The sequence below is a fragment of the Rhinolophus ferrumequinum genome, chromosome 13 (genome assembly GCF_004115265.2).
Source record: "Rhinolophus ferrumequinum isolate MPI-CBG mRhiFer1 chromosome 13, mRhiFer1_v1.p, whole genome shotgun sequence".
Classification (NCBI taxonomy): domain Eukaryota; kingdom Metazoa; phylum Chordata; class Mammalia; order Chiroptera; family Rhinolophidae; genus Rhinolophus; species Rhinolophus ferrumequinum.
This window is the reverse complement of record NC_046296.1, coordinates 32,402,497-32,429,667: the sequence shown is the minus strand read 5'-3', so window position 1 is coordinate 32,429,667 and position 27,171 is coordinate 32,402,497. Positions and strand designations below refer to the sequence as shown.

The following is a 27,171-nucleotide window of genomic DNA, read 5'->3' as shown; positions in this document are numbered from 1 at the left end:
TCAAATCATACCATTTTCTTTGATAAACTACCTGTACTTTGGCAGAAGAGTTCTGTTGTATTTAATTTCAGCTGTCTAGATAGAAGCCAGTTTGTGGGTTTTTTTTTTTTTTTTTTTTAACTTGAGCACTACTGACATTTTAGTCCAGATAATTCTTTGTTATGGGGTTGTCTTGTGCATCACAGGATGAACAGCATCCCTGGTCTCTACGCACTTGATGCCAGTAGCACCCCACCCCCACTACCATGACCAAAAGTATATGCAGACATTCTTAGAAATTTAGATTCATGTTTGCTCACTAGTACTGTTGACACTGAAAAATACGGTTTCAAGCAGTTACTTGGTACCATATTTTGTCCATGGAGCTCAATTCAGGGAGAAGTACTTCTCTTTAATCTTAAAACATTTAATTGAAGTTTAACTCTGACCATTAAATTCAATGATACGCCAATAACTAATTTACCATTTTTTTCTTAATACCAGGATTTCTAGTTGGAGGCATCCTTAAATATTTAAGTTTCCCTATTTCTGTAGCATTTTAACTGTTAATGCAAGTTAACGTTTAGAACTACTTGGGTACATTTTGAATTTTTCAATAAAGCAGAACTAGTTCTGTAATAAAGCAAGAAAGACATTTAATCTTTTACATTTTTAATTTTAAAATCCTGGATCCCAGGAGGTCTTGGCTAGAATTTCCTTTTCTTCATAACAAACAATTTCATCTCCAACTATAAATTCTATCTTTTCGTCATCCAAACTGAGACCACAATCCATTCCAGTTTTGATGATTGAAATGTCATCTTTATGGTGTTTCAGTGAGGTTAATGAGCCTTAAAAAAAAAACAACTTAAGGTTTATATATTGAACAAATAATAAGCACCTACTAAGTGCTATGTAGTCTGGCGTTAAGAGGAAAATTACACTGAAACTTAAAAATTTTATACTCCTGTCATGTTAAATGATAGGACTAAATACCAGAGAGAAATGAAGTTGGAAAAATTTGATTTGTAGTGAAAGATACTAAATCTTCCATTTTAAAGACGGACTAACTGCAGAGGATGGGATTTGTACTCTGGACTTGAATGAGATAAGCGAGGATAAAAGACATTGCAGGCAAAAGGTCAAGAAAGGATGGAAGTAAGCAAGTAGATGAAGTGTAGGAGACATGGTTGGAAAGGTAGTTTGGGGCCAATTTTTAGAAGCTGAGAAAATCAGATTAGGGGACTAACCGGTGGAGTCATAAGAATTAGTAAGGGAGGGAATCCGTCAAGATTGTGAGTTAGCAAAAAGGAATGGCCTGAACTAGGATTATGAGTGAAAGATGAACAGATTTCACGTGGTTACACAGAATCACCAGGTTTTGGTGACTGGATGATACAATAGAAACATTTTGATGTTGCTTACCTTTCCAAATAACATGTCCATTACGGATTAATTTAAATTTTCTTGGTTTTTCTAACTGTCCCTTTTGGACTCTGCAGCCAGCCACAGGAACTTTTTTCTTCCCTTCTGTTACAGAGAAGGTAGCTAGTATAGAAGCCTCACCTTTAGGAAGAAGAGAATATTAAATACAGTAAACAAAAGGTTCTGAGAAATACATAATTTCTGACATACAAGGCAGAATTAAAAGTGTGAGAAAAATACAAACTCATTCATAGAAAGAAGTCCTAGTTTTCTGACTCCCAACTTTATTTTCCTGACCAGTATTAGAAATAACAGGAAAATCCTTGGATATCCTTGGAAAAGAAAACCATAAAAATACATGTGCTTACCAAAAGAATGAATGAAGGAAAAATGGAACTCTGGCTGAATAAAGTGTACTAGATGATAATAGTACAATTCCTGTCTGCTCTATGGAAGTTTTCAACAGTGCCTCAATATATTTTCTTGAATAGATCATCTGTTATTACCTGATTGAATTTTACCACTGGCAACTTAAATCCATTTAAGATTACTTATTTTGTGACTCAGCTTAATTTTTTCAGACTAAAAGTTAAACTCCAATAATGACATGGTATCACACATTGCAATGTGCCAACTCTCTAGGGTTAGTGTCATTTGTATGCTTGCTCCTCGAAACATATCACTCATAGTTTTCCACATTGCTCTTAGCATAAGAACACAAACTTCTGTATGAACATGTTAAGTAGATCAGAAAATCTTAAATGTTTTGTAAACCAAAAACGCAAATACTGAATCTTATGAGGAAACAGCAGATAAATCCAAATTCAAGTATGTTCTACAAAGTCATTGGACTATACACTTCAAAAAATCAAGGTCAAAAAAACCTGAAGAATTAAATGTAATCCATGATCCTGGGCTGGGGTAAAACACATACTTACAAAGTCCATTATTGGAACAATGGACAAAATTTGAATATGGACTGTGGCTTAGATAATAGTACTAACATTAAATTTCCTGAGTTTGATATCGGTTCTGTGGTTTTATAAGAGAACATCCTTGTGCTTAGGAAATGCAAGTATTTATTGGCAAATAGACATAGTATCTCAAATTTACTCTCAAATGGTACAGAAAAAATATCCTCTGTGTGTACGGTGGGGGAATAAAGCAAATGGGGCAAAATGTAAACGATTGGTAAAGTGGGTAAAGGGCACATGGGAGGGAGTTCCTTATACTTTTCTTGTAATTGTTCTGGAAATTTAAACCTATCATCAAAATGAAAAGTTAATATATATATATATATATATATATATGAAAAAATTCAGTCATCTTAAGTAAATTTAGCCTTTAATTTGGCCAATGGATATGCTTGAAAGAACATTTTTAAATACTTAAAAGTAAAATAAATTTTCTTCTCGTGGCGGATTTCTCCGCCAGCTCCATGACAAAATCAATGGCTCCTTCCACAACACATTGATAATCTATGCCTCCCACCCTAGTCTAATTTATATTACAATTGTTCATATCTAAACTTGAGGACGAGTTCTTACTGCCTTACTTGCCTTGTATCCTCAGGGCCTAAGCACAACGTGTTGCAGAGAGCAGTGTTCATAATACAGATGAAGTTACACTGAATGTTTATATAGTAATTTTTTTCTAGAACACAGGATATGTATTGGAAGAGTAAATTTATTTCAACAGTGAAATACATTTCCCCTAAACTTCGCTTTCAGTTGTTATTTACAGCACCTAAGATATGAATGTTTAAAAGTTACATGCAGTTAACACTCACCTATTACGTGCTCTTCCACAGTGCAGGGCAATCTGCTGCTCAATTCTCCCTGCAAATCTTCAATAAGACGGTAAATGATTTTGTGAAGTTTAATTTTTACTCCTTTTTTTGCAGCCGATTGCTGGATAACATTGCCTGCATTCACATTGAAGCCATATATAACACCTGGCAAGCAAAAATACAATCAGTGAAGTAGCACAAATACTGCATTAAACAATTTGTCTTTCAAGCAGAAACTCAAATCTACATTGTTTTATTTCCTCTACATAAATTAAAAGCAAGCAGGGGAGAAGAGAAATTCTGTAATTTTTTCTCATGGAAACTAGTAAATTTTCAAATTAATAAAAGGATTTTATAAATTTTATTGTGGCTGGTTTAATAAGAAAAATTTCTATGATTTTTAAATCCACTCATTTAAGAAATATTAAGAGCCCATAAATGTGCATGACAGTATGCTAAACAAAGCTTTGATTTTTATACCAGAGAAACAAGAAAACAAATGACTAGGACTGAAATACTACATTATTATTTTACTAATAATTCTATTAAATTATAATCTTATTATCTACAACTTTTGTGATTTACTCCTACGTATTCAGCTGCCCAAAAGGTGCTCAAAAATAGTTACTTAATTGGTAAAGTTCAAGAGTCATTTAAGAAATTATAGAAGTTCCATGAAGCTATTTTACCAAAGAACAAATAATGTATTTAAATGCAAATACCTTGGGGAGAAAAAGCAAAATACTCTTGGCTTAAACAAGTGAAAAAAATTAATGCAATCAGCTTAATCAAGAGAAAAACAACCATCTTGAAAGTCTTATCATTAAGAAATCATTCAATACACTATCTATATTACACAGAACAGTGCTAGGCCAGTTAGTTCCTATAACATACTTTGAATTAACCAGCAATACCAAAAATCCCTTTTCAGTAGTAAAGGTAACATTTAATTCTAATCAACTCAGATCATGAAGTACCTCCTTCCTAAATGATTAATCACTCAACAGTTTTGATACTTTACTAGGTGTCAGACCTAGTTAAAGAGACAGTCAAGAATCCCCTTTTTGTGTATCATAAATCCGACTAGTAAACAATCCCTCCTTGCCTTCTAGGCATTTAAAGCTAAAAGGAGCTTTAAGAAAGAGATGATTTGTAAAATTATCAATAAACAAAACAGGTAGCCAAAAGAAAAAGATGAAGAAAAGTGCTGAACAGGCTGATTAGAATGTTAGGAGCATTCAAAAATCTAAATGAAAGATACAGACAACCAACCTTGGGTTGAGTGGGGAACTGGGAGGAGCACAGAGAGGAGGAAGTGATGGCACCTTTAAAAAAATAATAATCTAGAAACACTACTGGGGCTTGAAATAGTTCCCCAAGGATGTCGTACAAGTGGAGCTATGGCTGAAATACTGCACATCCCATTCACCCTCAGTCAGTAGCTGGGACTTGACTGCAACGGCAAGGGTGATGCTGATGGGGTAAATGTTGGGTGTAACTAGGCAAGGATCAAAAGACAGAAGCAAATCATTCACAGTATTTACTAGGGAACACAGTTAAACAAACAGGAAATGGAATCCTTACCATGAAAGGTTTCAGCGAGATTAACATCATTTTCACTAATATCACCCACACCGAAATGTACTAATTCTAGTTCACACTCATGTGAAGCATCATAGGTATCCATAATGTTCAAAATGGCTTCAACGGAACCATCAACATCACCTAAATGCAGCAAAAGTTTCAAATTATTGGTGTTAAGTTAGCATTAAGACAAAATGACAATAATCTATTTACAACTATAGTAGGAATGGCATTTACCACTAAATCCACTTTTACTTAGGTTTAGCATTGTAAATGTCTACTTAATTTAATAAAGTATAATGGATCAAATGTATATTAACAACAAAATCAGCAAGAAAAATGTTTACTAAGAAAATCTCCCCCAGTGGGAAGTGGATGAAAAAGGTGAAGGGGGACAAAAGATAAAAACTTCTAGTTATAAAATAAATATGTCACAGAGATGTAATGTATAGCATGGTAACTATAGTTAATAATATTGTATTGTATATTTGAAAGTTGCTAAGAGAGTAGATCTTAAAAGTTCTCATCACAAGAAAATATTTTCTAGCTATTTATGGAGATGGATGTTCACTACTTATTGTAGTGACCATTTTACAATACATGCAAATATCAAAATATGTTATATACCTGAAACTAATAAAATGTTATATGTCACTTACACCTCAATAAAAAAAAAGTATCCCCCAAAATACTGAAATAATTTTGGCTTAAAATTTAATGGCACTAATTGTAAGAATTAAGAAATACATATATTCCAAAAGTGAGTTATAAAGTAAAATCTTTTAAAAGTCACCTTTAATAATTATAGGAAGTACATTTGAATCTCTTTCAGCTTTCTCTTTTGGCTTTAAGAGTTTTTGTTTTTTCTTTTCTTTGTACTTCATAAATGATCTCTCCTTCCAGTGCAAAGTGCCATACTTCTCACGGGCTTTCCGATGTGCTTCTTGGTGTTCCTTTCGCTTTTCTTCTATCATTTTCAGATCCTCCTTATTTTTCTCCTGTTCTTGCTCATACTTCCTCCAGTCAACAACTTCACGTGCCCTTGGCTTTGCAGGTTAAAAAAATAGGCATTATTTAACTAAACAGAAACCAGTAACTGCTGGGTTAAAAGCTTTGTGTTTTTCCTCCACTATGAAATTAGCTTAACTCATATATAAAACCGCTAATTTTATAACTTTCAAGAAACTTATAAAACTTTAATTTGGGGTGTTTGTGTATAATTGAAATTATCTAATTAAAAAATCCTATCTCAAATGTTTAAGAAATCTATAGCCAAATTCTAAAATGGCACCCCTAGCCCTCTCATAGCCCCTTATAGTCTAGAATTATTTGTTAACATTAACATACTTACTTTGTATGACACCAGAGACTAATATTTAAAATTGTTATATCATATCTAATGTATGGGAATTAAGCTTAATATACCTCAGATTCTACTTCAAGAATTTCATCTCCTGCAGAAGGGAGGTCTCTCCAGCCTATAATTCCCACTGGCATGCTGGGACAGGCCTCATTAATTGTTTTTCCATTTTCATCAAACATTAAGCGTACTTTTGCCCAACTTTTTCCAGCAACCAGAATTGAGCCTTTTCTCAGAGTTCCTCTTTGAATTATTGCTGTAGTAACAGGACTAAAATAAAAATAAAAGGATGTATTCTTAATGCCAAAACCAGGATGTAACAGCATTTTCTTAAGCAAAGCAAATATATCTTTATGAGAATTAAATATATATATAGCAAGTAACCACAGGGTTAATTCCACCACTTCTCAACTTCTCAAGCAGTTTTTCGTACTATAAAAACATTGCACAAGTGTTAAAAGGTGGAAGCAACCCAAATGTCCATCAACAGAAGAATGGATAAAGAAAATGCAATATATACATACAATGGAATATTATGTACCCCTCAAAAAGGAAATTTTGTCACATGCTACAACATGGATGAACCTCAAGGTCATTATTCTAGGTGAAATAAGCCAGTCAAAAAGGACAACGACTGTATGTTTCCACTCATATGAAGTATCTAAAGTAGTCAAAATCATAGAAACTGAAAATGGAAAGGTAGCTACCAAAGGTAGCTACAAAGGGCTGCAGGGTAGAGAGGGAAATTTAATTAGTGTTTCACAGGTATAGAGTTTGCTTTGCAACATAAAAAAATTCTCTAGCAATCTGTTACATAGCAATGTGAATATACTTAATACTACTGAATTGTACACTTAAGGATGGTTAAGATGGTAAATTTAATGTAATGCATCTTTACTACAATAAAAAAAAATTTTTAAAGACAAAACACAAAAAGCATTTCTTACAAGGTTATGGTACTAATGGATGCAGATAGCTGAGTGTTTGGACAGAATCCTAATCCCTTCTCTGTAATTAATTTGTTAAGCAGTGAGAAGACCTCTTCTGTTGCTACAGAGGGAAATTAACGAAGAGAACACCATTCGAAAGACTTTCCTATATGTTAACGGGTAAAGACATAAAGAATTTAGAAACCCTAAAATAATAATTACTATTTCATTCCAATTTATGTTAGTCCATGAGGCTTTACCAATTCAGTTAAGTCAGTGGGGGGAAAAAATTGAACTACTTAAGTCACCTAAGTATGACTACTAGATGTATAAAGATAGTTGCTGTGGTCTACTAATAACTACATTTTTGTGTTCTGTGTGCTAGTGCAATAAAATAGTTTTCAAAACTATTGAAAATGTTGTTCATGGACTAACAGTAACAGGCAATAAAAATACATTGTTACATAATCAAGTCACAAGACAATGGAATGAAATTATTAAAAAGCAGGCATTTTAACAGTCTTACCCTCTTCCTTTGTCTGTGAAAGATTCTATTACTGTTCCTTCCACTAGACCAGTGGGGTCTGCTTTCAATTCTAACATTTCTGCAAGAGTAATTGTTGCCTCTGCCAAAGCCATCAGATTATCACCCTTTAACAACAACAAAAAAAATGTAATATACATTAATAAATATTATCTATAAATGTACGTACCAGGGTCAGAAAGCCAAATAATCTTCACAATTATATTGTACTTTTCTCTTTAAGCATGAAAAGCATGAATTACCCAAGTAGAGGGAAGGAAGAAAGGGAGGGAAGCAGGGAAGGATAAGCAAAAAAATCTGATCCAGGGACAGGTCTTGCAAGCAACACTGGATATGTTTATTTAAAAAAAATGTGGTCACCAGAGGTGCTTGTTAATATCCTTTGAAAACACATGCTTCATTCATTCTCTCTCTCCTCCATCTATCTCTATAATTTGCTTCCTCTCACTTTCTTTACAATGCTACTTTACATTGAAGTTCTATCCAATTGAACAAGCTTTCACATCTATTTTCTCATCTGATCCATTTGAACAACCCAAATGTGCAACCCTGAAAAATCACTTCATCTCCCTGGATCTCCTTTCCTTAATTATAAAATAAAGGACTAGATTAGATGATTCTTTCACCTTTAATGATCTGTTTACTATGCTTTCTAGGGCTCCAAGATCATGCAGTTGATTAACTGGTGATGGAAGTGGAAATGATGGGCAAGGGATTTTTCCATGCTCTCTGTCAGCTAAGAGATTGCTCGCATTTGTTACAGTGTAAAAGCGACAACTGCAAACAAAACTGAATGACTACTTTGCTTACCTACCTACTCAGTCCTAGTATTTATTCCAATTTACAAAATGCTGCTCTGAAAAGCAGAACTGGGGTTGTTTCTCTGCATGACCTAGTCTTCTGTATCTACTTTGGAAAAGTAGGCCTTATCTTACTTCCCTGCCCCTCTCTCCCAACTCCCTCCATTCCCCAGGAATCATCTCCGCCACGCCTACAAATTTGCCTAAGCAGCTTACATGTACCTACTCATCTGATGGTATCCAGGCAAAAAAGGTAGCCATGCCTTCAAATGTTTTAACCTTGCCTTCAGAGTGCAATTGCAGGTATATTAGAAAGAGAACAAAGGTGGCATTTGATGAGTTTCAGAGAAAAAGAGGCATGGTTTTACGATTAATGGAGGCATAATTTCTAAACATTTTGGAGTTAACAAATTTATGAAAAATAAAGATAAAATGAAACTGAACTGGAGGAAGGTGGCAAAATATAGTACCATCCTCCAGTGAATGATCAGGGGAAGAAAGTCTGGAATATGCGTAAACCAGGGAATATGATAAGAGTGGACAAAAAAGGAAAGTGTTACTCAGCAGCAACCTGTATACAATAAGAGAATTGGAAACTGCTGTCACAAAGCAGGTACTGAGCTTTCTTGATGTTTTTCAACCAGAAAAAAAAAAATTGGTAAAGGGAAATTTAAATAACATTACAAAACTTATAATTTAATTCATTGAAACATTCAGTCAATCGTTACAAAGTGAACCCAAATGTTTCATGCTTGTATTAGTGCAATTTTCATTTCTTTAAATCTCTCTTAAATGCCCTACGACCATTCCATGGTTTTTGCTATAAAAATAAGCATTTTATTACCAACTGGATTTCATTTCTGCTTAAAACAGTCTTTAGCTTACTATTACCCCATCCTCACATCATTTACCATTTATTCTTCTAAGTATCTCATAATAAGAAAAGCATTAATTTTAGACCCGATTTTAGACTGATCAGCTATGTAACCATGGATTGGTGACTGACTTTTCTGAGCTGAATTTCTAATCTCCCAAACCAGGATAATGATACCAGTTTTACCTACAGAACTTTTAAACAACAGAAATTACGTATGTCGAAATGTTCTTTAGGTACAATGTACTATGTACATTCGCATGTGAACACGTCGTCTATGAGGTGCCTGCGTTTACCGTAAGTGCAGAGACATGCACTGCTTGGACGTCGCCTCCGTAATCCTCACACACCACATCATAAGCCAGCAGTTCTTTCTTCACTTTTTCAGGATCAGCCTCAGCTTTGTCACATTTGTTTATGGCAAGGACAATGGGCACTGAAAGAGACAGAGTTAAGAAGAGGGCAAATGATGATACCTTCAATTCCAGGTATTCACAATGAAAACACCAACCTTTTCTGGCTTTCTCTTACCTAGTGAATGCATCATACTTATCTAATACAAGACCTAAAAAGATCCACATACTTACGATGTACTTATATTCTACTTGTCATTACTAAACATTCCCTCTCATTACAGAAATGACACAAAGTTCCAGGAGATAATGCTTGGAGATAGTTGGGTTTCACCAACTCTGCAATTTTTTCAGGTATCAAAGGAACAGAAATTGAAAACAGACACAAAGAAAGCTATGCAACCCACAATCTACAATTATTAAAAAGTACATTTCATATCGATGAGGTGGAACTTAACAGGGACCAAGAGAACAGGTATAGAAAGCATGATGCAAAGAATTTATCCTACCTCAACCAACTAACTGCTTTGTTATGGAATCCCTGGCAAATTTATCATTCTCTTCTTTTTGTTATATTCCCTAGAATCATTAAAAGCACAGTCTATTCCACAAAGGCAATTTTGAGGAATTAAAAAGGAAAGAGAGTAACACTGAAAGCTAGAAGATCAGATTCCAAATGTGGATATGTTGCATATTAACTGCAATGAGGGGAGTTCCTGCCACTCTCTGGGTCTTAATTTTCATGTCGTGAGATGAAAGAATTTGACTAGATCAGTGATTCTCAACCTTTTCTTTTCTCCTTGCCAACAAATCGAGGGGAATATGATACTCTCCATCAGGTACAATTTCTCAAGGCAACAGTATTTTCTCAGGGGGTACAGGGTCATATCAGAATAAGAATAAATGTGCAGAACATGTGTGTGTATTATAATTTTTAAATAGAGACAAATAAGGAAGAAAATAGCCAAGTAATTTTCCAAAAGTTTCAACTTTATACATTTGACCAAATAAGTATTTAAAGCAGATGAGGGGGAAGTTTCTCTTTAGAGAAGTCCAGATGATGAATGAACAAGGAATAACAAAATTAGAATATCACCACTTTGCAACTTCTAATGAAGTTAGGTGATGGGGACATAGAAGTTCATTATTCTATTCTTACTGTTATATCTGTTTAAAATTTCCATGATAAAAAGGTTTAGAAAAAGTTATTTGTGACTGCTATATTCTCATACTATACCAAGTAAGTAAACAGTAGAAGAAGGACTATATTTGTGATCACAAGTCCCAAACTGAATCCTGTCTACACTCTTCTTAGTAGTTATGTCTGTGGGAAAACAAGTCAGCTGTCTTGGAGCCATCATCTGAGGTATAATAATCCTCAGATCGCCATGAAGATTAAATGAGCTCCATGCACATGGCCCCAGAACAGTGACTCTCGTCAGCCCGCCACAGCCACACAGTACCTTGAGCATCCTTGGCATGCTGAATAGATTCTACAGTTTGTTTCATTACTCCATCATCTGCAGCTACAACCAATATGACAATGTCAGTGACCTGAGCACCTCTGGCTCTCATTGCTGAGAAAGCAGCATGTCCTGGAGTATCAAGAAAGGTTATCTTTTCCCCAGAAGGCAGAGAGACTGTGGAAACAGAAATCCAAAAAGACTGAAAACTCAAATATGCACTTCCCTAATATGTAGGAATACATGTGACATTATCAAACACAATAATTCTTTAAAATAATTTTATTCCTTCCATTAATCTTAATCAGAACTATACAGATCACATTTCATAACAAAAAGTGCTAACACACCAGTGAGACCTGTAGTTTTCTTTTCATGTAAAAATTCAAACAAAAATACTTCGTTTTTACAGAATGTAGCCACTTGCCTAAGGGTACCAACTGATATATATACTGGAGAGAGAATACACTGATAACTACATAGGCAGCCACTCCTACATTAGCAAACATTGGCTGCACAACTGCCTTGAACAACAAAGACAATTTAGTATATGTTTAGTAGCCCAGGATGTGAGTCTGAATGTAGCAATATTAATACCTACCTCATGATGCTGCTTGGAAGATAGAAAATAAAGCGTATGAGGGGCTCAGAATAGTGCTGGCTGCACAGTGTATGGTAGCTATTAATTATTATTAGCAACATTATCACAACCAAGCATTGAAGAATTTAAGTTCACTAAACCAAACTAAGAATGGGCTAGTATAAAAAGGTAATACAATTTTCTTCTTGTAGAATGTATAAAATAACCTTTGTTAACCACCTGCTCTACATTTCATTAAACCAATGGCTTTAGCCTTTAGCAGTCCCTTTTACTTTGGATATGTATATTTCATACAATGACACCTGGTTTACAAAAACAATATTGGGGTTCCCAAGCACATTGTAAGGTAATTTGCATTCATACCAAGAAAGGCACCAATGTGCTGAGTGATGCCTCCAGCTTCCATTGCTGCCACTTGAGTTTTTCGCAGTTTGTCAAGTAACGTCGTTTTCCCATGATCAACATGGCCCATTATAGTAACAACTGGGGACCTTGGGGTTAATAAAGCTGGATCTGCCTGGGGCCTACAATTAACAGCAAAGGAGTTTCATTTCTTAAACATCAGAAACATGTTATAGCTGGTGAATTGGTTTGCAGTTATCTCTCTGAACTACCATTAACCATAAAACCCAACATTCAGCTTTGATTAGTATAACTATTTTCCTCTTCTATACATACAATGACTATGACAAAAATATATGACTGCCAACCTACAGTTGGCATCTTCGTAACAATGAGCAGAACTGGGTAACTGTTTAAAATTCAGTATCAATATACATACTTGGAAAACTAAGAAAAATGACTCTTAGAGTTTTATAACCTGACTATACATCCTGATGCTTTAAGCATTTTGAAGAAAAGTTTAACCTATACTCACATATCATTTTAATTGCAAAATAAATTTTCAGAAAAATCTTTCCATTAAAAAGTGTAAATAAAACGATGTGGTCTCCTTCCCACAATATATATGGTGATGTTTTACCTTCTCACAGCGTCTTTATTTTCTCTGACTTTGTCCTGTTTTAATTTGCTCCATTTTAACTTCATCCCTGCCTTCTTTATCACTTCTTTGATCCAGACTTCGTCTAAGTGTGAGTCAGCTTCTAGTGAATCTATGTTGATAGTAGTATTCATTAAAGCTTCATACACATAATCTGGGTGGAATAAGATAAAACCTTTTAGGGTCATAAAATTAAATGTTTAAGAAAGCGACTTCTATTACTAAATATCAATATAAACAGTACACTCAGTGAAAGGAACAACATATCAAATCACAAAGAAGCTAAGAAGAAAATGATCTTTAAAATACGACGCATATATACGAACTGGAATTTCTGCATATTCATAAATGTTTGGAACCCTGACATACCTTATGAACCATCTGAGCCATCAATAAAACATTAAATTGCATGTTGTATACATTTAATATTGAGTAGTTTATCACAGTCTAGTTCTAGTTAGATTATGTCATGCACATACAAACGTGTGTGTATACAGTCAATTCTTGTTATTCCCCGTACTCATGCTCTATAAAACCATCATGAATACTGAATTTGCAAATACTGAACGGTTGTTCTGAGGTGAAATACAGGGTTAGGTTCCTTTAGCCTCTGGTCACATTTTCATCAGCTGATCAATACGTACCTTGTTTTATGTGTTTCTGTTTAAAGACACCGTATTTACTATACTGTTGATTCATTAACAATGAACTCACAGCCAGTAGCACTAAGTAATGCCCAAACAAAGCTTATCGAACACATGTATTCGATAAGTATTCTGTAAGGCACATTATAGCTTCAGCACTATGCTGAGGGGACATTTTAAACAGTGAAATCACCAACAAAAAGCACCAAAATGCAAAACGCGTGGCATTAAATAAACCACAAAAGTGACACTTGTTTACAGTATGAGAGTTGAAACAAAATTGCAGTGTTGCCTCCTTGAACCTCAGCTAGAAATGTGAGATTGGGCAACTCAAATTTTTCACCATTCTGCATATGTCTGGGAGTGAATGCATAGATAGCACTGGGAGTATTGATTTGGGGGCTACAAATACACTTTAGAGAATTCACCAATACAGAATCCCCAAACCAACTATATGAACACACATACGGTATCTAACTAAGTAAATAAGCTTCAAATAGATAACTTTTATTTAAATCATTGCAAAACAATTTCGGATTTAGAGCACTGATCTGTGCAATTAAATTTATATTTTAATTATTCTATTTATTTGATGATACAAAGGAATTATTATGATTATTATGATTATGGGTGTGTGTGTGGTAATGTTTAAAAAAGAATCCTCACCTTTTAGCAATAGATACAGAAGTATTTAGGATTAAATGATTTATTAATAATTGTAGTCACTGGCTTATGTATATATTATGCTTATTCTATCATTTCTGGTTTCATACATGTATGAAAATTGCCAAAAATAAAGTTTTAAAATCAAGCCTACTATCAATATTATTTATAATCATATCAATACAGTTTTCCTTGTAAAAATTCTGAATGACTATATCCATTTGTTCTCTTAAAGTTTTCTGGTTATAAAATAACTACATAATACAACTGCAAAGTTATAAAAATAAGACAATGTCCTAATTTTCTGTTCTTTGTAAGGATGTATATGCACAAAGAGCAGTAACACTTTTGGGCAGGAAATATGAAAATTCTAACTCTGATATAATTTACAAAATAGTAATTCTTGATAAATAATTTGGTCTGTAGATAAGAGCATGCGCTCTGGAGCCATACTCCCTGGGTTTAAATGCTGGCTGTATCACATATTAGCTGTGTAATCCTGGGCAATTATTTATCCTCTCTATGTCTCAGTTTCTCAACCTATAAATGGGGATAATAATCATACCTACTTCTCCTGCATTGTGAGAATTACAGAGTTAATAAATATAAAGTACTACTACATAGTAACAGCTCAATAATTATGAGTGATTATTAATTCTTTCTTTTCCCCAAGGGTCTGCTTTACTTGTTACTTAGTTTGCTACAATTGTAGGTTATTCCTTGTTTACTGAGTTTTAATGTCAGTTTATGATGAAAACTCAAATTTTGTTCCAATAATCCTAAACTGGTAATAAATATACATCAGTGGTGTAATGAAAGAATAAAAATATGATGCTATACATTTATAAATAAAAATAATATTATTAAAAGTTATAGTTATTACTATAACTTTTTCTGCTGGCACTACAGATATTGTCAAAATTAGTGAAAAAAGGAAATCAGAAAATTATAGAAAAACAAAGGGAAAGTAAATGAATATAAATATGGTCCCTCAGTCCAAAAAACATTCTTTGCACTTAGTCTAATAGCCCACAGAATTTCTGAGAAAGAAAAGTTAATTCAGATAAGAAAATCATTTCCACTTTTATTAGAAGCAAAATCTTAGAAAACTATATTTGGCAAAAAGCCAAGAAATGAATTAAGAGTGTGTGACCTAAAGTGAAAAACATTGGAATGACTTAACATCTTTTTAAACCACCAGTCTAATTTTTATCTTTGAATGGCTTCGTCTTACAGCAAATAAAATACCAAGTAATCCATGTTTCCTTATTTTGCCTTATAAAATTATCTGGCTCACCTATATCTTTTTCCATTGCGCTAGCCAGTTCCTCAACAGTCATTCCAATCCATACCTCCACTTCCTTTTTAGATTTTGTTGAAGATAACTGAGATTTCCGTGATCTTTCTTCCTATGAAAAATTCAGAATGTATGAAGAAGAAAAAACTTCTAAGTGACAATTTATTCTGGAATATCTACCATAATCACAGATCCTATTTCTACCAATTAACATTCCCATAAGTAGTTAAACCTCAAACTAAATTTAAAATCTTACATCCTTAAGTCACTACTATATACCAATTTCCAAATAATCAACTTAATTAGCATTATTGAACAACCAGAACTTCCCTTCTTCACAAAAATTTATTGCCTGGAGTATAGCATTACAGAATAAAGATTCTGTAAATGACAAAATACTCAAAATGGATTTCTACTCATGGCTCTAGGCACTTTCATCTCAGACCAAATTAATACAGTAACTGATAGAAATCTGTAACTACCTTTTTTGTTACTAGAAGCCTATATTGAGATAAAGCAGCCCCAAAGAGTGCATCTGTTTGCCAGGGCCGGGTATAAGGCTGAGCCGTCCACATGGGGCAAGCAGATGAAAACACATGTCTCCACTGTGATAATGTTTTTCTTTGACCCAGGCTGTGCAGCTGCCGACAAATAGTGTGAAATCGTAGCAAGTTCTCCACTTTCAGTATCTTCTGGTTCATGTTTCTCCTAGAAAAAAGTATTAAAATAATATTTTGGTTAATATTGAAATCAAGTTAGCAAATATTAGTTAGTTATGTACTACATGCAAAGCAGTGTGCTAGTTAAAACAATGAATAAAACTGGGTTCTGCCCTGAAAGAGCTCACAATCTAGTCAGAGACTTGGGATTTCATACTAACTGCTCTCTAGATATTAAGTTTTATTATTGTTAATGGCCCTACTATGTTAGAACTGAAATACAAGAACAAACTTATAAAGGGTTCTTTTTTTCACTCTTGAAATATCAACTGACCAAATCACAATAGAGTAATTTTTCTAAAATGCAAATTTGAACTCATTAACTCTCCCTAAACACCCACCAGTGGCCCCCCATTAATCACCCGTTTAATGTACAACTTCAAAACATGATATATAAGGACTCATGATCTGACCTCTGTTAACTTCTCACTTCTCTTACACTCTTATAGTCCCCTCACTTCTACCTCCCAAGCTTTTATTTTGACGCACCTGTAATTTCCAATGGTTTGTCATCTAATTTTTAAAACTGTATAAGCTCCCTCTACGTGGAATTGTCTTTCCACCTTCAACATTTTCCCAACTTCTCATCACCGCCACCCCATAAAAAAAGATGCTTTAGAGCGGGAAAAAGGCACCCAATAAATAACTATTAAATATGCCTTTTGAATACCTTTCTTGGAATGAAAGAAGAGTTTATTGAGCCAATACTGAGAAAGAACTCAACAGTGTTGTTTAGAACTCAGTAGTATAGTTCTTTTCCTCCTGAATCTTCTATTTCACTGTGCTCTCAAGACTGCATTGCTACAACTTTGTTTTTTCAGTTTTTAAGGGAAGGAGCAACAAAAATAATGTAAGAAATACATGTTTTCTTTTCAGCAAGCTTTTCCTGAGCACCAGCTTTCAGGTAGTGCGTGTGAGGTGGTTGATGCAAAGTTTAATAAGCCCAAGTCCTTTCCTTCAGAGGTCACTGTCTTTTAAAGTGTTCCAATATGATTCTCAGGCACAATAAATACCTCAAAAATGGCACATTTTAAAAAATCTTGTTTAGGTACATGTCCCTGGACTAAGAAGTAGAGTATTCACAAAGCACAGGGTTCCTTAGGAATTTTTTTTTTATGAGTCAAACTAGAATTGACAAGGTCAAAGATTAATGGAGAGGGAAGAAAGGCCCCACACAGAGATTAACCAAAGCACAGATATGTAATTGAGGCAGGAATTAGAAAAACACATTGGGGGCAATGATCCAAATGTCAAAACTTTAAGGAACCTTACTTGCTACTTATTCCAAGCCCCTCATTTTATAGAAAAGGAAAATGCGAGTCCAGAGGTCTAAAAAAAAAACAAAAAAAACTTCTCCAATGTCAAACCTCTAGTGAATGACAGTTAGGACTAGTACCAAGGCTCTGTGACTCCCAAATCGGTGTTCTTTCGCCACTAGGATACTCATGCAATCTGAAAACGGATGTTGGAAATACGTAGTTGCCTTGGTGTCTGAATGTAAGAGTTGGAAGCCTTGGAAATTATCTGAAAGGTAAGAAGACATTGTAGAACAAGTACGATCCGGGCTGGCTTCGCCTCGAACCCCAGCCCAAAAAGCCTTGGGCACAGGTGAGGCTGGAACGTGGGGGCCGCACCTGCCGCGGCGCCGGGAGAGCAAGCCAGCCCGCTGCGTCTGGTTGCATACCGCTTTCATATGCCTAAAAATGGTACACGCAAGGAATACATGCATTATGGAAAAGCTTCCGAAAGCGCAATATTTATGGTTTGTGCCACTGACACTTTAGGCCAAACAATATACGCCACCCAGGACGACCCGGCTAAGGGACCCCACTCACTTAGCTCCTACATAACGCCCGGAGCGTCTGGAGTCTGAAACCGAGAGATCACCTCTACGCCCGGGAGAACCGACTGTCGGTCAGTCCGGCTCCGAAACGATCCCCACCGGGCTTCCGGTGCCGCCGGAAGCAGTTCTTCCCGGAAGTTGGAAGTCCGAATTCGTTCTAGTCGCTGCGGCCGCCAGGATTAGGGCTGTGTGAGGTCCTTCTGGTGGGCACCTAGCCGGGGTGGGGGTGGAGGGCTAGTTCAATCTGTAGCCTCTCCCTGGGGGCAGCCGCGCGTCGGGCTATCGCATCTGCAGGTCCCTTACTTTTCTAGAAGTAAATTACTGCTATTCTGGGGCTGTAAGTGGCTTCGGGTGTCTACCCTCGAGGGAAAGTTAAACAGGGAAATGTGGGAACATGATAGGACCCTACAAGACACATACCTAACGAGAAGGGAAAAACACAAGGCAACGTGGCGGTAGAACCAGTTAGTGTTGGGTAAGGAGCGCTTTCTCTTTCAAAAGTCGCCTCGTGTAAGTAGCATTTGAAGTAGTAAAGCCAGAGTGCGTTCCAATCCCAACTCATTCCCAGTTGTGTATACTTCGGGACGTTATGTAAACCCTCTGTGCCTCAGTTCTGCAATATGGTAATGATAGTGGCTACTTCATAGACTAGGTTTGGAAGAGCACCTGGTTCGTACTGAGTTTGATGTGACTATTACAGCCTCCTCCCAGAGCATTTCTGCACCTTGACTGGACATGTCTTTTGGCTCATCCCCTTAACCACAACCACCTCCACTTCTCGAGAGTGTAACTATTGTTTGTATCTGTTCTCAAGGACTCACACTACCCAAGGCTAATGACATGGTTATAAGTTTCTTACCCAAAAGCATACTTAAGTGTTACCTCCCTCCCATAATCTGACCTCCTAACTCGTGCTGCCTCCTCTTTATTGTCTCCCCAGTGCCCACCACAAAGGTGTGCGATCAGTATTCCTGAATGATCAAATAGAATCCTCTGTCCTGGAAATCTTTTTTATGAATCTAACACCCACACACTTGAAAACTATTGAAGTTCATTCCAATAGTGTAGTTTTATTTAATCACAAACACCCACTGAAGTACAATTTCTGCAAGAATTTGTTCTTTGCTCTCTTATTTACCTTGCCAAGCAGTTGAGAAACAAGCAGAAAATTGGTTGGTTACAACATCCAAGTAGTGGTCCCATCTTTCCGCAATATTAAAGTGAAAATAACTGATACTTTTCTAATCATGAAGATAATGCAGGCTAATACAGAAAATTGAAGCAATACAGAAAGAATGGGCTAAAAAAAAAAAAAAGGATAAGGGCAATTAAAGGAACAGAGGAGCAAACTTGAAAGAGCTCCGAATGGCCAAAGATGGAAATATTTGAGTAACAAAATAACATAGTATTGGATTATAACCCAAAGTGTCAAATAAGTATACATGTGTACATACTAATATAAATGATTGAATAAATAAAGTGGGAGAAGAGAAAAATCCTTCTTATAGAAGAATTCCATATAATATATGAATGTACCTTCTAGGAGATAATGCTTAATTCCCCTCTCCTTGAGTGTGGGCTGGGCTTAGTGACTTGCTTCCAAAGAATAGAGCTTGGAAAGGGGAAAATAGTAACTTCACAGCAGAGAATGCACCAACTAATCAAGGTGAATATCACCAGTGAAGTCATGTTGATATCATGTACCTCCTGAAATGCTGTTATGAGGAACAGTCCATCTCTAACCAGAAGAGATCCTTCCCAGAAGCCTATAACCCTGCTATATGGGAAAACAGCAGACAGCCCAGATTGAAGAGCATTCTACAAAATACCTGAGCAGGACTCCTTAAAACTGTCAAGGTCATGAAAAGCAATAAAAGACTGTGAAACTATCACAGATCAGAAGAGACTAAGGAGGCACGATAACCAAATACAATGTGGTAGCATGGATAGAATCCTGGAACAGAAAACACATTAGTGGAAAAACTGGTGAAATGTGAATGAAATCTGTAGTTTAGTTAATTGTAATCCCACAACATAACATGTTTACAGAGGAAACTGGGTGAAGGACATTTGGGAACTCCACTATCTTTGCAACTTTTCTGTAATCTAAATTTATTCCAAAATTAAAAGTTTATTTTTTAAAAGAGAAAGTGAATCAAACTCTAAATCCCACTTCTCTTGAGATAACTACTTTTATTATTTTAGTGAATATCATTCCATTTATCTCTATGTATAAATACATGTACATGTACAATTTTATATAAATGAAATTCATACTATAAATGCTGCTTTTTATCTTTACTACTTAACCACAATATTATATCACACTGCCATCTTCTTGGTGAGACCCATTTCTCAGAACTATGAAATGATAGGTCATCACACACTCAATGAGCAAACTTGAATCCAAACAACAGTCTGAATGAATGAATGAATGAATGAATGAATGAAAAGAGAGAAGCAGCTGTATTACAGCTTCCCTAGCAAATGGCTTGAACTTTTGTTAATTCTGCCTTTCAACTTACCCCCTTTACCAACTTTTTCTTGCCTTTCAAGTTCTTGAATGAGTGCTCCCTGAAGGAGCTAGGTCACTTTAATATCTAGACCAACTATAGTTCTTGGTGATAATTAGGGGTAAAATGCCTTCTTCAAGAAGAGCAAGGGATGAATTTCTGCCCTGTGCACTTTGGCACAACAATATTAGAAGGAGCTATCGTCACCTCACTGGGCTTGTTCTAGGAAGAGGATATCACAATGAACACAAGAACTAAGTATCTTCCAAAGAAAAGCCGATCAAGGCTGTAATAAGGCAGTTCAATATTACAGGATTAAAATCTGTTTTGTTTTGTCTCAACTGCCATATGTTGGCTCCACAAAATAAAGCAAGAAACCCTGCAATATATTATAAATTGCTAGAGAAATAGTGCCAGGATTTTTAAAACTAGAAAATATTTGAGAACCTGAATCATGGCAATCTAAAATTATCAGTAATGGTAATAATCATAACTATCTTTTTTTTAACTGCCAATTATGTACTAGTCACATAAATATTTTACTGTACTTAATATTTTATACAGCAGTTGTTCTTGGCACATTAGCAGGTTTGAGGCCCACTGATGATTCAGTTTTCCTTGATGTTGATTTGACAAACACTCCCATATCACATTTTGGTAAGGTCAATTATTTTAAATGTGTGGCTTTGAGGAAAATGACTAAACCTTAATAATAACATAAATGATAGCTATCATTCATTTGATGTACTAAGAATGAAGCATTGTGCTTAATGCTTTATAGTCATCGTCAGATTGAATACTGTAAAACAATGTCTTATTTTTGTACATCAGTTTTAACAAACCAAAGGGATTGCTTATCATTGGGAAAGATGAGTAACTTGCCCAGGTCATATCCTTAGTGATGGGTGAGAACGACCTAAATTCATGTCTTTTTTATTCTGAGGCTGTTTCTTAACCACTTCCATATTTGAAGAAGTGGAATGAAAGACCTTTAGGGTCTCAACCAGCTTTGAGATTTTACCTTTTGGACATAGGAATATTAGCATTTTTTAGCTTAAATTTGATATCAACCTATACTCCATGAAATATGGTAAATCTTTGTGTTTCCATTAGTATTGCAGCTTCCATTAAAGTAACAATTATCTTTATGTAAAACAATAAGAGTAACAACTTTGTATAGTACTTATGGAAAGCATTACATTAATCTCAAGGAACCTCTAATATAAGCCATACTAATACTCATTAAAGATATCTGAATTGGATTTTGATCAGCAATGAGATAGTTGTGTCTTTACCACTGATATCCAAATAATACAAAGTTTTTTTTGTGTGGTTCCTCTTTAGTCTTATCAAGTTATATTTCACTGATTTCTTACACAATTACATCTCTTAAAAAATGTTTTTTATTATAAAATGTTTGGTTTCATTTTTCCAGCTTTATTGAGGTGTAATTGACAAAATTATAAGATATTTAAAATGTACAATCTGATTTGATATACCTATACATTTGTGAAAAGATTCCCCCTGAGTTAACATATCCATCACCTCACATACTTACCTTTCTTTTTTTTGGTGAGAACATTTAAGTTCTACTTTCTTAGCAGATTTCAATTACACGATACAGTTTTATCAACTATAGTCACCATGTTATACATTAGACCTTCAGACCTCATTAATCTTAAAACTGAAAGTTTGTACTCTTACCAACCTACATTCCTTATTCCTACATTCTTGTCCCATCTCCTCCACTAACTAGTATTAAGACTTTGCATAAGACACTTAACCTTTCTGGTTAATATCTTTATTAAAAAATTAAGGTTAAATTCAGAGTATTATTTTTGAAAAGTTAAAAAATATGACTATTAAATAAATATTAAATGAGCATATGTCTAAAGATGTATTTAATTCATTGACGAGGGAACCAGCAGGATGGTAAGACTCATTCAATGAGAACTAGGAAGTGCCAAGTATTTAGAGTGGCTAAAATAATGAATGCTTGCTAATAAATATACAAAATTTTATAAGACTTAATAAGCAATTTAATAAGATTGCTAATAAATATACAAAATTTGTTAATATCCTGCAGCACAATAAAGCTATAAGTGTTGGGGTTATCTTTTCTATGAGACAAAAATCAGGATAATCCCTTTGCCTATTTCCAAACTTTTGGATAGTTTTTCTTAACAGAACTAAGAGTCCCTTGAGATTTAATTTTCTCTTTTAGGAACCAGAACCAAAAATGTAATGCAATGAAGAATTCCAACCCCAGTACACCACACATTCATTGATTAAGTTTATTCTAATTAGGATTATCAATTGCCATTTTAAACCACCCAGACTAATTGAAAGGCTAACTATAGTTTTCTGATATTTATTGTTTTAAGGAAAGCTTTATAAAGGATGTATCTCATCTTACATCAAAATTAAGTAGTTAATTCAATAATAAATATGTTTTAAGAACCCATAATGTACCAATCACAGAGAAATAAAATAGATGAAGACTCTCATCCTCATGGAGATTATATTCTTTTGGTGGGAAATTTCATATTAAATATTTAAATGATAAAAATTAGAAGATAATGTAAATGATATCATTTCTAAACTTAGGTGGGGAAAACCTTTCTACTCATAATTCCAAAAACAGACAATATAGGGAAAAACTGTTAGATTAGCCCAGTGCTTCCCAAATTTAAGTTGGCATCAGAATCCCCTGGAGGGCTGGTTAAAGCACAGACACTGGCCCACTGCCCAGAGTTTCTGATTCCATAGGGGTGAGAAAGGGCTTTGAGAATTTGTTTCTAACAAAGTGATGACAATGATGTTGGTTTGGGGACAACACTTTGAGAACCTGGACTAGACTACATAAATATTGTAAGTGTCTGTACTGTCAAGATGTTAAAAACAAAATTAAAAGAAAAGTTACAACTAGGAAAGCATTCATAATATATGATCAATTAGGGGTGTAAATTGGGAACATTTCCTCCCTACTGCTTTTCTGTGAAAGGCGCTCATTTCATGCAATTTTGAGCCTTTCTTCTGCCCCGTTACTTATTCAGATTCTGAGGACATGGATTTGGTTACTAAATTTGAGACTAATTGAGCATACCTCAACTCAACTTTCTTTCCCTCAGGAACAGAGCAAACAAAAATCACTGCATTCCCCTGCACTTTTCCTTACATGCTGGTGGAGAAGCTGGTATTTAAGCTTTAAGGTATTAAGTTAGTATTTAACGTGTATAGATATATCATCCTCCATCAGTAAACTTAAGTGATACTGGTATTTTTTCATAAATCTTAAAAACAATGCAAAAGCACGTTAGCTTATTTAATAGCCTTGACTCTGGTAATCATATAATTGCTAATTAAGATGTGGAAAAGACAATGTTCTCATACTGTAAATTGATGAAACCATTCTGGAGGGCAATTGGCAATAGCTATCAATTTAAACGTATAAACTGTGTAACTTTGCAGACTGGAAATTTATTCTAAGCAATAAATGAAATAATTATGCAAAGATATACAGATATAGAAAAGTAGATATTTATCATAGCTTTATGTACAATATGAAAAAATTGGAAATTATTTACATGTGAGACTTTTTACTTAAGTCTTACCCTGTTTGTAAAATAACTTGGTAACCTGCATTTATCACTCCTCTCCTAGAATCATGAGATTTCATATTCAAGTTCTGTGACCAAATATCTAGTTCGTCAAGTTCATACTGATAATTTGAACTTAATCTGTTTCATTGTTGTTTCCAATGTAAATCTGATATTGTGTTTACTTTGAGGACAAAGCCAGGATAGCATTTCTTTTGTATCTAATACAATGTTGACATATATGTGTGATAAATAAATATTGCATTGAACCTGGGTTACGGTAGTTTTCTTTAACAGTAACATGAGGTTCTTCTTACCATAGACAGATTTAGATGTATTTTATGATAAAAATCTTTGGAAGGCTAGCTTGGAGCAGAATACTTGGTCATTCAACTACACGTAGACTAAAAATTAAGAGAATATTTGTCTAGACCAGGGGGAAAAACAATAGTAGTTTGGGCTGGGGTGATGGAGGTGGTGAGAAGAGAAAGGATTTGAGAAACTGAACTGTTATGGATTAGCTATGGGGTAGCAGGGTGGTAGTGGGGAGTAAGGGGGTCATGTGGTGGGGCAGATTCATGTCTTATATAACTGATGGATGACAGTTCAATTCCAAAGGGAGTTCTAGGTCAGAACACCCCATTGCCTAGATAATGTGCTGGATGCCACTGCCGATTTTTCCTCTTTTTGTAGCTGTTATGGAGATCCCACACTTCGTTAATGTTTTCCTACTTTTGGACATAATTTGCATTTCTTAGTTACAATCAGATTCCAATTCTTCTTTCCCCAGTTTACTCTCAGGTCACCATGACTAGATTTGGATATTCAAATATTTGAATATTTGAAAGTCTTCCAGTATTTAAGGATGATAATTTGGGATACGCCTTATCTTCAAATGGGTGATCTTTGCTATTCTATTGCTTTCTAATTTCATATGCTAGAGATACCTAATGAAAAAAGTGAATGACGCCACACTTTACATGCCAAAGTAAAATTTAAATTAATTGAGTGTTCTTAAGACAATACAAAAGAAAATATTGAATATTTATCTATTGCCAGATGTTAGCTTTCTAAACTTAGATCAGTATAATTTAAAACAAAAGAATGACATTTATTTACACAAAAATTAGTAACTTCTGTTGATAAAACCAGACTTTAAAAAAAAATCTCTCCTTAAATGGGAAAAGTGAAAAATATTTGGCTATATGACAAAAGGCACATAACTTGATTATATAAAGACCTCATGTAAATAAATGTGAAATCCATTAACATTCATTCCGCAGTTCAATGAGCCAAGACATGAACAAAGCTAATTCCCCAATGGGGAATAATAAACATGGAAAAAATGTTCCGAGTGATCCTTTCCCCCTTGTCTATGTTTTCTAAACACTCTGCAATGTGGTATGTTTGCTTTTGTTGTTGACCTAAAGTTAGGTGGCCATGTGTAGTACCTGTTGTTGGTTCTATAATCAGAAATCAAAGAATTGGATGGAGTGTTTGAAGGGAAATATAGCTTAACAGTTTTAAGAGGTGGGTTAAGCTGAGAAATTTTATAATTGTTCTATGGCCTTGGATAGAAATTGTTCTATGGCTGGGTGAAATTGTCAAGTTGGCCCTGATTTCCTCCTCTTTCAGAACTTCCTCCAAGGATGTTGTCATGCCGGTAAAGACGACTCAGATACTTTGCTGTGTCTTCCTTCTTTCATTCATAAATGAAACCCAAACGTGAAATTTCGGGCCTCATTCAAGAAGTGAAGGTTTTGCAAGATAGCAAAAAACAATGAATAATAACAAAAACTAACTTTCAGAAAAGGTAAAATGTAAAATTATAATTTATAAATTTAAAGTTGAGAAGGCCTAAAATTATGGGATTTTGACCCCCGCCCCCGCCCACTCCCCTCTTCCCCGTTGGTTCACAACCTCTGGGAGTGTGTAGCGCGCCCCTGGAAGCTGTTAGAATGAGTTTGTGTGAGCAAAAGTGACTCCATATTGAATGAGCAAGAGTAACTCCATTTTGGACATGCACAGAGAAGTTAGCAGACAACCTCCAGGGAGCTGTCCGGTTGCCCTGGTAATTGGGTGTAACCAGCTATACTTCCAAGGTCTGCTATTGAAGATAAGAGGATGTCAGGGTCGCTGGCTGGCTGCCCTGATAAGGTGATGTCAGGAAGGCACACAAAACTGCGTAAGAACTGAGTACTTTTGTAGCTCAGAGAGCTCGTCTCCACTGAGAGGTGAGCATGCTGCCACTCTACTCCGAAAACCCTCCACCCCGCTCTGCTCCACTCGGGACGAACCTCTGCTGGACCGACCTGCCAGACCAGCCACCCTTCCTAGCCCCACCAGTACTCTGATTGACTTTGGGACTGGTTCATTACTCTATTTTACCCAATTACTGTATTACTCTGTGCGCTTTACTGTTTGGTGTATTGATGACTGGTGCTTCACTGTTTCGTGTATTGATGATTGATGTTTGAGTAGAGAGCATATTGAAAGGCATTTAAGATCTTACATGCTCTGTTCTTCCTGTGTGTCACGGCTACGGCAGAAACCTCAGTCAGTGCCAGGTAGATCCTGGGGGTCTGAGAGTCTCTCGGGGGGTTCAGTCCCCCTGACTTGCAGGAAGAGACTGCAGCACGGACTGTGAGCCTAGCAGTCGCTCGTGACATTGAGTTTCCCTGATGAAATCCAAAACTAGTTCCCCTACACAGAGGAAAAGCAGAAACCCGAAGAGGCAGGTCATTCCAGATTGGTAGGTGACAGGTTTAATTAGCAAGGGAACTTACCCAGGCGGATGCAAGATGAGATCTCCATCCAGATTCTTGAAGACTATACTATATAGAGGCCTTAACAATGTTCTGTCACCTATACTGTCCAGATGGTCTCAGCAACACATTACTCTGTCAAGGATGCTTCCTCCAGGTGGCTCCCAGTACCGAAACAGTGCGAGAAATGTAGTTCCAAGTACAGGGAAAGGGTTGAGGAGCCTGATTGCCTTCTTCAGCTCACGGGTCTCCCGGAGGTCAGGTACTCTGCATGACCTCTTTCAACATTCCCTAAATTGAACGATGCTGACAGCTCTGATTCTACTTTAATGGCAGACATGCTGGACCCAGGAACCAGAGACGGGGTTAGGGAAGGCTATGAGAATGAAGGCGGCGCCCTCGTGTGGGACACCCGGTAAGGAACCCC

General features: G+C 35.6%; 1 protein-coding gene across 6 annotated transcripts; it reads right to left on the bottom strand.

Moving 5' to 3' along the window:
- Positions 1–634: 634 nt before the first annotated feature.
- On the bottom strand, positions 635–26,901 carry MTIF2 (mitochondrial translational initiation factor 2). Of its 6 annotated transcripts, XM_033125383.1 has the most exons (15): positions 17,860–17,941; positions 17,421–17,548; positions 15,788–16,013; positions 15,306–15,417; positions 12,684–12,855; positions 12,065–12,225; positions 11,101–11,277; positions 9,581–9,720; positions 7,593–7,717; positions 6,203–6,407; positions 5,571–5,823; positions 4,778–4,918; positions 3,194–3,358; positions 1,405–1,545; positions 635–830 (listed from the first exon to the last, which is right to left on the bottom strand). In XM_033125383.1, exons 3-15 carry the CDS (start codon positions 16,004–16,006, stop codon positions 658–660), a joined length of 2,184 nt encoding a protein of 727 aa, XP_032981274.1. In that variant the 5' UTR covers positions 16,007–16,013; positions 17,421–17,548; positions 17,860–17,941; the 3' UTR covers positions 635–657. The 6 variants fall into 6 exon arrangements, with proteins under 6 accessions (XP_032981274.1, XP_032981275.1, XP_032981273.1 ...); XM_033125384.1 differs by lacking the exons at positions 17,421–17,548; positions 17,860–17,941 and adding an exon at positions 26,766–26,901; XM_033125382.1 differs by lacking the exon at positions 17,421–17,548 and having other exon boundaries at positions 17,860–18,003.
- Between the last annotated feature and the right edge of the window lie 270 nt (positions 26,902–27,171).

Coding starts and splice junctions, on each gene's coding strand:
- MTIF2 (XM_033125384.1), bottom strand. CDS start 16,006: ATGAACCAGAAGATACTGAAAGTGGAGAACTTGCTACGATTTCACACT. Junction 12,856..15,305: donor CGCAATGGAAAAAGATATAG/GTGAGCCAGATA, acceptor TATTCCACCCAG/ATTATGTGTATGAAGCTTTA. Junction 1,546..3,193: donor TGTGGAAGAGCACGTAATAG/GTGAGTGTTAAC, acceptor TTCTTCCTAAAG/GTGAGGCTTCTATACTAGCT.